The sequence below is a fragment of the Aethalodelphis obliquidens genome, unplaced genomic scaffold (assembly GCF_003676395.1).
Source record: "Aethalodelphis obliquidens isolate GAN/ISIS:26980383/991018 unplaced genomic scaffold, ASM367639v1 scaffold8, whole genome shotgun sequence".
NCBI lineage: Eukaryota > Metazoa > Chordata > Mammalia > Artiodactyla > Delphinidae > Aethalodelphis > Aethalodelphis obliquidens.
The window spans coordinates 39,519,316-39,529,160 of record NW_020837952.1 but is presented as its reverse complement, the minus strand read 5'-3'; the positions used below and the strand labels follow the sequence as shown (position 1 = coordinate 39,529,160).

Here is a 9,845-nt window from a genome sequence, read left to right as displayed (position 1 = left end):
TTTTTTTGTGGTACGCAGGCCTCTCACTGTTGTGGCCTCTCCTGTTGCGGAGCACAGGCTCCGGACGCGCAGGCTCAGCGGCCATGGCTCACGGGCCCAGCCGCTCCACCGCATGTGGGATCTTCCCGGACCGGGGCATGAACCCGTTTCCCCTGCATCGGCAGGCGGACTCTCAACCACTGCACCACCAGGGAAGCCCCCAAACCTCTTTTTATTCAAACTGTAATGTCCTTCTTTACAGCACACTTAGCTGATGCTAAGTCAGCACTGACCACAATATCCCTTCATTTTCCAGCTTATGTCACAGCTCACAAAATAACAAAATGGAGTATCTGTAACACAGATTTTTAAGAAGTGATTACACAGAAGAGATACAATGAATACTTTGTTCTCCCTTTTTGTTTACACATTAAGAGCATACAGTTTGGATCACCATAGTCTGGAACACTTGCTATTTCATATTTCACAAAACAGCAGCATTAATTGTTTACCTTGTGTACTACTGATAATGTCCAACAGTGTCTTTTTTTAAAAAATATTTATTTATTTATTTATTTATGGCTGTGTTGGGTCTTCGTTGCTGTGCACAGGTTTTCTCTAGTTGCGGCGAGCGGGAGCTACTCTGTTGTGATGCGCGGGCTTTTCATTGCCGTGGCTTCTTTTGTTGCAAAGCACGGGCTCTAGGCGCACAGGCTTCAGTAGTTGTGGCACGTTGGCTCAGTAGTTGTGGCTCATGGGCTCTAGAGCACAGGCTCAGTAGTTGTGGCGCACGGGCTTAGTTGCTCCACGGCATGTGGGATCTTCCCAGACCAGGGCTTGAACCTGTGTCCCCTGTACTGGCAGGTGGATTCTTAACCGATGCGCCACCAGGGAAGCCCCAACAGTGTCTTTTGATAGTAATTCTACCAGTAACTTATTCTGACTTTTCTCCAAAAAAAACTTCTCAATAACTTTTTGGCTGGTTCATAAGCTTCTGGTCAAAGGTGTGACATACATACCCATTTGTGCTACGCAACTATGAATGATGCCTTAGTAGTTCTGGTTCCTTCCTCATCTTTAGTGATAGAATTCATCACTTTCAGCCTAGAAAGCACTGTTTTACAGTTCTGGAAAATTCTGGCTTGCCAAGGCCATCATTGTACTTTGTTTCATGACTTTATGTAACTAAGTTTTTGGCAAAATTTCAGAGTAGACCACCTCTGGAGACAAGGGATGAAGGTACTGCAGGTCCAATAAAAGGTTAATTCCAGTCATCATCGTATTTCATGTCTGCACTCTTCTCTTTTTGGCTGTTAATGCAAATCATATCACTTTCTAACACATATAAACTCAAACTATATGAACACTAAAGCTGTACTATGTTTATGATGGTATTCTGAGTTGTAGCATTTATTTTACTATTTTATTTCCACTTTTACGATTCAATCACCTTTGAGCCAAAAGAAAATTTTAAATTTAACCAATGATGGGACTTCCCTGGTGGCGCAGTGGTTAAGAGGGGACACAGGTTTGAGCCCTGGTCCGGGATGATCCCACATGCCGCAGAGCAACTAAGGCCGTGAGCCACAACTACTGAGCCTGTGTGCCACAACTACTGAAGCCCATGCGCGCCTAGAGCCCATGTGCTGCAACAAAGAGAAGCCACTGCAATGAGAAGCCTGCACACCGCCAAAGAAGAGCAGCCCCCGCTCGCCGCAACTAGAGAAAGCCCGCACGCAGCAACAAAGACCCAACGCAGCCCAAAACTAATTAAAAAAATTTAACCAATGATAACACACAAATGAAAAACAAACATCCTTTGGTTAACAAACTGAACATTAGCCAAGAAGAACAATGATAGACCTTGTAGCACATAAGCAATTTTTAAGAATGCAAAGGGATTTTTAGTAAAGTTATTATTTTATATTAATTTTAAAAATGTCTGGCAGATAAAATTATCTTTTTCTCTGAAACTGCCAAATAACCTGTGCACTATTTGAAAGATCTCAGATAACCAAATCACGACCAGTGGTTCTCAAATTGTTTTGGTCTCAAGACCCCTTTATGGTCTTAAAAATTATTGAAGCTCTCAAAGAGCTTCTGTTTATGTGGCTGTCTAACAATATTTACCATATTAGAAATTGAAACTAAAAAATTGAAACCTTTATTAACTTACCTAAAATAACAATAAACCCATTATAAATTTATGTAAACAACATAATTTTAATGAAAAATTTTTTTCCACAATGAAAGAAATTTATTAAGAGTGGACTGTTTTATATTTTTGCACATCTCTTAAAGTCTACCTTAACAGGAGGTAGCTGGATTCTTATATCCACTTCTGTATTGAATCAGTTGTAATTTTTTATTTTGGATGAAGTATATAAAGAAAATCAGACCTTAAACAGATATGTAGTTGGAAATGGAGGAGTATTTTAAGTCTTTTCTGATAACTGTGTTATCAAAGAATAGCCATACCAAACTTGACAAGTGATAACTTTTTTTAAAAAATGAAGAGTGATATCTTCCCACCCAACTATTTTATTTATTATTTTTTTAGATGTTGGGGGTAGGAGTTTATTAATTAATTTATTTATTTTTGCTGTGTTGGGTCTTCGTTTCTGTGCGAGGGCTTTCTCTAGTTGTGGCAAGCGGGGGCCACTCTTCATTGCGGTGCGCGGGCCTCTCATTATCGCGGCCTCTCTTGCTGCGGAGCACAGCCTCCAGACGTGCAGGATCAGTAGTTGTGGCTCACGGGCCTAGTCGCTCCGTGGCATGTGAGATCCTCCCAGACCAGGGCTCGAACCCGTGTTCCCTGCATTAGCAGGCAGATTCTCAACCACTGCGCCACCAGGGAAGCCCCGACAAGTGATAATTTTGAAAAGGTTAATTTTAACAGGCAATATGAAACCATATTGATTAGCTTTTCATACTCTGCACATGCATGTCAGAATGAGAAAGAGGCAAATAATATCTTCGTATAAAACATGATCACCCAATATAAAATACTTTTTCTTTTACAGCAAGGTGAGGCTCCCTACTGCAACAGCCTTAACCACTATATTTGGAGGTTTGCAGCTATTAGGCTTAAAAACGAACACACAGAAATTTCTATGATTCATATAATGAGTATTATTATAGGTTGATCCAGCTTTAGAAAGGGACTTTTTTGTGTGTGTGTGGAGGGTAAGGCAGAGTAGGTGGTGATAGGTAATTTTCTCTGTTATAACTTTTTCCTTGGTTCAAGCGAAACAGAACCACAAATGTTTCAGTTAAGTTGTTTTCTTGAAGAGAAATTATTAGCACTGGACTCAAACTGTAATTCTGTAGTATTGGAGAATGTTACTGTTGCCAAAAGAAATATGAGAAATCCCAGACACAGCATGTGGGAGCTTCTCCTCAGGAAATCCTTGTGGTTCACTATTCCTGTAAATTTTAGCTGACAGAAAACACACATCATAGCACCAGAAAGAATTTTGCTCAGTGAAAAAATGCCAACAGTCCTTGGTTGTGCTAAGATTGTTCTGATAACTGAAATATATCTTTGTAAGAAAAATAAACAAAAATAGACAGGAAACCCCAATATTTTTGCTGAACAAGCACTGCAATAAAATGACTCTTTAAGTCCCAGACTACCTGCACTTCATGCTCCCCCCAAGATATCAGATCCCACACTAATGGATATATAAAGTTTGAATGCATTTTAATGCATTGTTTATTTTCTGCATGATTCATGGTGCATTCTATAGAAGTGCCAGTACCATTATTGCTGGTTTGTATTTAGAAAGGAAGATTAACTGGTGCAGAAATGGAGGTGATGAGTAAAATGCTTTTATTATTAGGTTTGCTATCCTAAACCGCTTTAAACCCTTACGGATAGAACAAGTTGTAACCGTTCAGGTTCTAGCCCAGAAAGGGAAGAGTAGGCCAAACCTGGCAGAATTAGACAACTCATAATAATAAATACTAATTAAATATCCTCCATGTAGCAGGTAATATGTAGGCACAGGGGAGAAAACAAAACAGGTGAGGTCTTTGCTAAAAAAGTTTCATCCTATGACACTTCTGATAAAACCATGGTACGGGGCTTCCCTGGTGGCGCAGTAGTTGAGAGTCCGCCTGCCGATGCAGGGGACACGGGTTTGTGCCCCGGTCCGGGAAGATCCCACATGCCGCGGAGCGGCTGGGCCCGTAAGCCATGGCCGCTGAGCCTGCGCGTCCGGAGCCTGTGCTCCGCAACGGGAGAGGCCACAACAGTGAGAGGCCCACATACCGCAAAAAAACCCAAAAAACCCCAAAAAAAACCATGGTACACTCGGCTTTCAACAGTACCAAGGAAAATGCTGAGTAGTAACCCCACAAGTTATGCAGCTCAAACTGTCAACAATGCTGAGGTTGAGAAACCCTGTTTTAGAGTATAAGGAATCACAGGTTGAAAAAATTCCCCCAAAATAAGTAACCCAGCAGCTGCTTTCATTACTTACTTCTTACTTTGGGAAAATGATTCAAAAACCAAAATGGAAAATTAGTTATTTTTCCATGACTTGCAATCTAAAACTCAATAGGCTCTCCAACAGTGAAATAAGTTACCTTCAAAATAACTGTATCAGAGTTTATGCATTAAAATTTTAACCAGCCACCAATATTATATAAAACCAAAATAATTACAGCACTTGGTTATATTAGGAGATTATTTCTAAATGAACTTCTTGTTCGTCTAACTGAACCTCAGTTTTCCAATAAAATAATTTCCTTTTAAAAAATTTCTGTTGGGGTCTCAACATATATATTTCTCATATATAAGAAATATATATGTGACTAACTGGGCCACATATGTAACTAGGAAAGTTAGATATCTAAATAAATTTAGCTTCTTCCACAAATGGCATCTTACTAAGAAGTGGTTTCCTTTGGCTACTGGCACACCTGTCAATGCTATAGGCCCACAAGCAAGCACCTGCATCAGGCTGAGAAAACAGCCAGCAGAACCCTAAGATGCTCTTTCCAAACTAATCCTGATGTACCCTCTGGACACTCTCCTTCTCTTCCCCAGAAGAGCTCTCTCAGAAGAGTTATATACCTTTTTAGAAAAGCAATCTGTAGTCTGCAACAACTACTGGCCAAATTCTGATTCTGGCTCCTCATCAACTATTTGCTCTGTCTTCTAGATGCTAGTGATTGACTGCTAACAGCATTCCACTAGAAAAATTTAGCAAAAGGGAAACTTAAATGGCAATCATCATTTGTTCATCTACCACTAACCAGATATTTATTGAGCACCTACTATACTAACTACAGTTATAGTAATTTTCTACCATTAACTTCTCCCAGAATATATTCAAGGAAAAGTTAACTTTGCTTTACCTATAAAAGGAAACTGAGTTCAACAGCTCAACTTTATGGATTTTTTTTCTTACTGTTTTTAAATTAAAAATTCAAACAGTACAAAAAGATATAAAATGTGAAAAAACTTTTTTTCCTACCCCTAATCCCTACGCCTTCTCCCAAAATGTAATAAGCATTCTTTAGTTTGTGAATTCTTCCCCCCAAATTTGGTATCCATTTATGATTGAAAGTGGCTGTCAATAGAGATGACTAAGATGACTCCTAGATTTTTGGTTTGAACAAGTAGGTGGTACTATTTACTGAAATATAAAATAGCAGCAGAGGAACAAGTCTGAAGAGGGAGGCAATGAGTTACAGGCACCTGTGAGATATTCAAATGTGAGTAACTTGGACCTAAAATATTTGGAGAGCAGGAGAGTGGCCTAGTCTGAATGAATAGATTTTTTGGCAAACAGGTATGGTGGCAAACCCATACAATAGCATACAGGTATGGAAACACATGGAGTAAATGAGATCAGCTAAAGATAACACATAGTGTAAGAAGACAAGAGGGCCCTAAGAGAGATCAATATTTTAGAAGAGAGTGAAGCTGGAAAATAATAAGAGTAACAGTAAAAATAGTTAAGATTTGTTGAGTTTATTATATGTTAAACATTAAGCTAAGCATATTTTATAATACCTCATTTACTCCTAACAACGAACTTCTAAAGAGGTATTATTACTACCACCCCCATTTTAGAAGGAAACTGGGGTATATGGAGGTTAAATAACTTGTCCAAGGTCACCCAGCAGAATGTGAAGCTAGCTGGTCTGAGTCCAAAGCCTACACCCTTAACCATAACACAAAATTGCCTGAGATCTAAAAGGAACCACTAACCCTTCTCTCACAAATTTGTCTTACTATTTTAAAATACAGGTTAAAAAAAATTTATTTACTTTATTTTTGGCTGCACTGGGTCTTCATTGTTGTGTGCAGGCTTTTCTCTGGTTGCGGCGAGTGGGGGGCTACTCTTCGTTGTGGTGTGTGGGTTTCTCTTCTTGCAGAGCACGGGTTTCAGTAGTTGTGGCACGCAGGCTCAGTAGTTGTGGCCCACGGGCTTAGTTGCTTCGCAGCATGCGGGATCTTCCCAGACCAGGGCTCAAACCCATATCCCCTGCATTGGCAGGTGGATTCTTAACCACTGTGCCACCAGAGAAGCCCCTAAAATATAGGTTTTATTGTACAGGTGTGGTGAGGCCAACAGATCAGCAGACAACTGCCATTGGAAAGACAGTTTGTTATATTCACAGACCCCAAGAGAAGGGAGCGGGTTGTGCCACAAGGGAGGGATGGGCATGTGGGCAGCACCAGGGTCAGTCAGGAGGGAGAGGAGGGAAATTATGGGAGAGAGCCTTTATTGTGCTTTCTGTAGGAAGGAATGGGCGAATGGGCAAGGCAAGGTAAGCAGGCTTAAGGCTGGCGAAATGGATGATTTCAGCAGTCTCTGGAGCATAGGGCCTGTCCCTAGTAGGGTCTGGTACCTGACCCCGGTATGATTAGGCAGATAGATAGTAGCCAGGTGAGTAGTGTACTATCATTTAGTAACCTGGGAGGCGCAATCCCTCCAAGGTCAGCAAGGCTCCAAGTTGTTAAATGCATCAGAATACAGAAAGTAAAGAGATGGCTAATATATGTCAGATTTTATATTCTGTAAGGTCTAAAATGCAGACCCTGCATGGTACAATTTTTAATTCACTTATATATTTCCCCCCCTCTCTTGAGGCTGTCCTCATCTCAAATTATTCCCCTTTCACTGGTGGCTCTAAGTTTCACAGAACTACAGTCTCTTAAATCCGGAAAACAAATCTGGATTTTTTTTCCTGTGAGTATATTTTAGAAAATGGCAGCTCCTCCAAAACTTCACAGAATTGGTGTTCTTATGATCTATAGGCTCCATGATTTTTCTGTTTACTCATTCCAGGGTTCCAGTTTCCCACAGGCTATGGGGGCCATAGGTAGTGGACATCTGGAAATAGCCCTTGACTTGCTCCCTCTGCCCATTTCTCAGGCTAAAGCAGTGTTTACCTCTGGTTTGGAAATGTCAGTGGAGGCTGCTAATTCTGTTTGATGCTACCAGCTGCACTTTTTTCTCACAAGAGGATGATCAGTGTAGACTCTCATCTGTTTGTTGATTCCTTCCCCACAAATTCCTCCCCGAACAGCAGCACTAAACATTTACTGAGTAACCACACTGCCAGGCATTGTTCTAAGCATTTTTATGTACTAACTCTCATCTTTACAATAACCTTTTATGGCAGAACTCATTTAAGATAAGAGGAAACTAAGGCACAGAGAGACCAAGTAACTTGGCCAAGGTCACAGAAACAGTAAATGGTAGAGCCAGGATTTGAACCTAGGCAGCCTGACAGAGTTAAAGCTGTTATTTACTCCACTACATTGCAAATAACTTAAAGTAAATAAGTTCATTAACTTGGTCTAATATAGTGTTTTGTATAGTTTGCATATTTTTTAACCAGAAACAGAACTTGTAATTTTTAAATTACTTAACAGATTAAGTTAGAAAATTCAAAACAGGTCAGGATAAGTCTCCCGATAATATCTACATTTATTACCAATCATTTCTCTTTCAGATGAGCTATAATTCATATGCATTTGCCTCAGATTACACAAGCCTAGAAGCTGGCTACAAAGAATCTTGTTTTAAAAATCCAATGAGCTGGACTTAAAAGTGGTTTGAAAGAGTAGAGTGTTATTACAATGACAATATATTCATGTGTGTTATTTGTGTGGAAAAAGGTGCCCAACGTAAGGTCTGATTAAAAAGATGCTGAATTCTTAATTTAGCAAATGAATAGAATGATCCCGAGCACTTTTCTATATCAAAACTAATGATCTACTTGACTATTACACAGTTCCTTTATTTACAGCATCAGTACTATATCAAAGCAAAATGCTAACTACTATCAGATGTTATGTGATCTCTGCAAGTCTATATTAAACACAAAAAGCAATAGGAAAATAGTTAGCTACTAACAGAAGGTAGTAGGAGGCAGGAAGCATTGGCATAGAAACCTGAAATTGTGTGATGTAGAAGTAACTGTTAATGAAGACTTTACAATGATATAAATCTGTGCTTAGAAGCCTTTAATTTCCATTCCCTTGTTAATAGAATTTATCAAATTACTTACAGGTAACTTTATTTTAAAAGTCTGTATCAATTTTTAGTTTCTTCAGGAAAAAACTACTATAATTTAAGTTACATACTTTAAAAAGTTTCTATCATACCAGTAGAACCTCTAAAAGATCTTTTATTCAAAACAAAATCTTTAAGGAAAAAGATATCTGTAAAAGGAATCTGATGGAGAATATTTGCCTGAAAACAATTATTTATTAGCTATTAAAATATTTTAAAAGTCTTTTATCTGAATATTGCTTAAAGCTGTAGGTCTAAATGTGATTATCAATATAGAACAGCATTTTTTTTGGAAAATATGATTGAAAAGGATGAACTCCCGTTGTCAGTTGCTATGATTTCCTTATTTCTTCCCAGCTAACTGCAGAACCCCACAAAATAAGCTGATGAGGAAGACAAGACTGTCATTACCAAATTACACAAGGTAGCTGTTTTCTCTATTTTTAATGAAGAAGCTTTTGGTATATAAAGAGCTAAAACCGTCACAGTTAACAAAACCCTACAAAGGGAAATAAATTTCTCCACTACTATTAATTATAATGCCAATATACAGAATTTCTATAGACCTTTCACTTATCTTTAATCAGTAGACAATCACAAAGTATAATTTAAAAATAACTACTTATTGCCCCCCCACCTTAAACCTTGAATAATATCATAGAAAAGTACCTTGCAAAATTAAAGATATTATAAAATAACAGGAAATACTTTTTGGAGTATACACATTTCAGTATAACTTCTAAATTACTATTCCAAAAGCCCCAAATCCATGTGTTAATTTAATTGTTCCTCATTATCAGCAAAGCAAAATCTAATCATAAAACTTAAAAAGATTAAGTAAGCTAAAAGGGTTCTTTAAAATTGGTCCAATGAATTAAACTACTCACAGGCAGCATAGTTCTAATTTCTCCACTTGACCTAGAGGAAAAATTTACTGCCTCTTGACCATATTCCTTTGATCCATACACTTCTTTCTTTGATGGTTCCCACTTGTTTCTCCAGCACTACCGTACAAAATGGCCACTGTACTGGAGGGCGTGTCTTCATCATTACTAAGCATTTTCCTATCAGAAGCAGTTCTTTGAAAAAACCTGAACATAATTTCTTCAGTGCCACTCAGTATTACTCCATAACTGCAGAAGTAGTAATAGGGATAGTGGTGTTTAAAAAATACCATTAGAGAATATTACTTAATATTTACATTTACTTAGGTTTTTTTTAAAAACCAACAGCAGATAAGACATATATTCATAAATTTTCCTGGCTGCAGGCTTCTGATATTTTCCAATAGAAATTCATCCTATCCAATTAATCTTTCATGAAATG

General features: G+C 38.5%; 1 protein-coding gene across 13 annotated transcripts in view; it reads right to left on the bottom strand.

Moving 5' to 3' along the window:
- The window catches only part of VEZT (vezatin, adherens junctions transmembrane protein), a 74,892-nt gene that overhangs the window by 43,262 nt on the left and 21,785 nt on the right, over nucleotides 1-9,845 (bottom strand). Inside the window, exon 2 of one of the 13 annotated variants that reach the window (XM_027107221.1) lies at nucleotides 9,407-9,652. The exons of the other annotated variants lie outside the window; for them this stretch is intronic. Within the exon in view, the coding sequence (XP_026963022.1) occupies nucleotides 9,407-9,415 (9 nt within the window). The 5' untranslated portion in view covers nucleotides 9,416-9,652. The remainder of the gene's footprint in view (nucleotides 1-9,406; nucleotides 9,653-9,845) is intronic. 13 annotated transcript variants of the gene reach the window in all.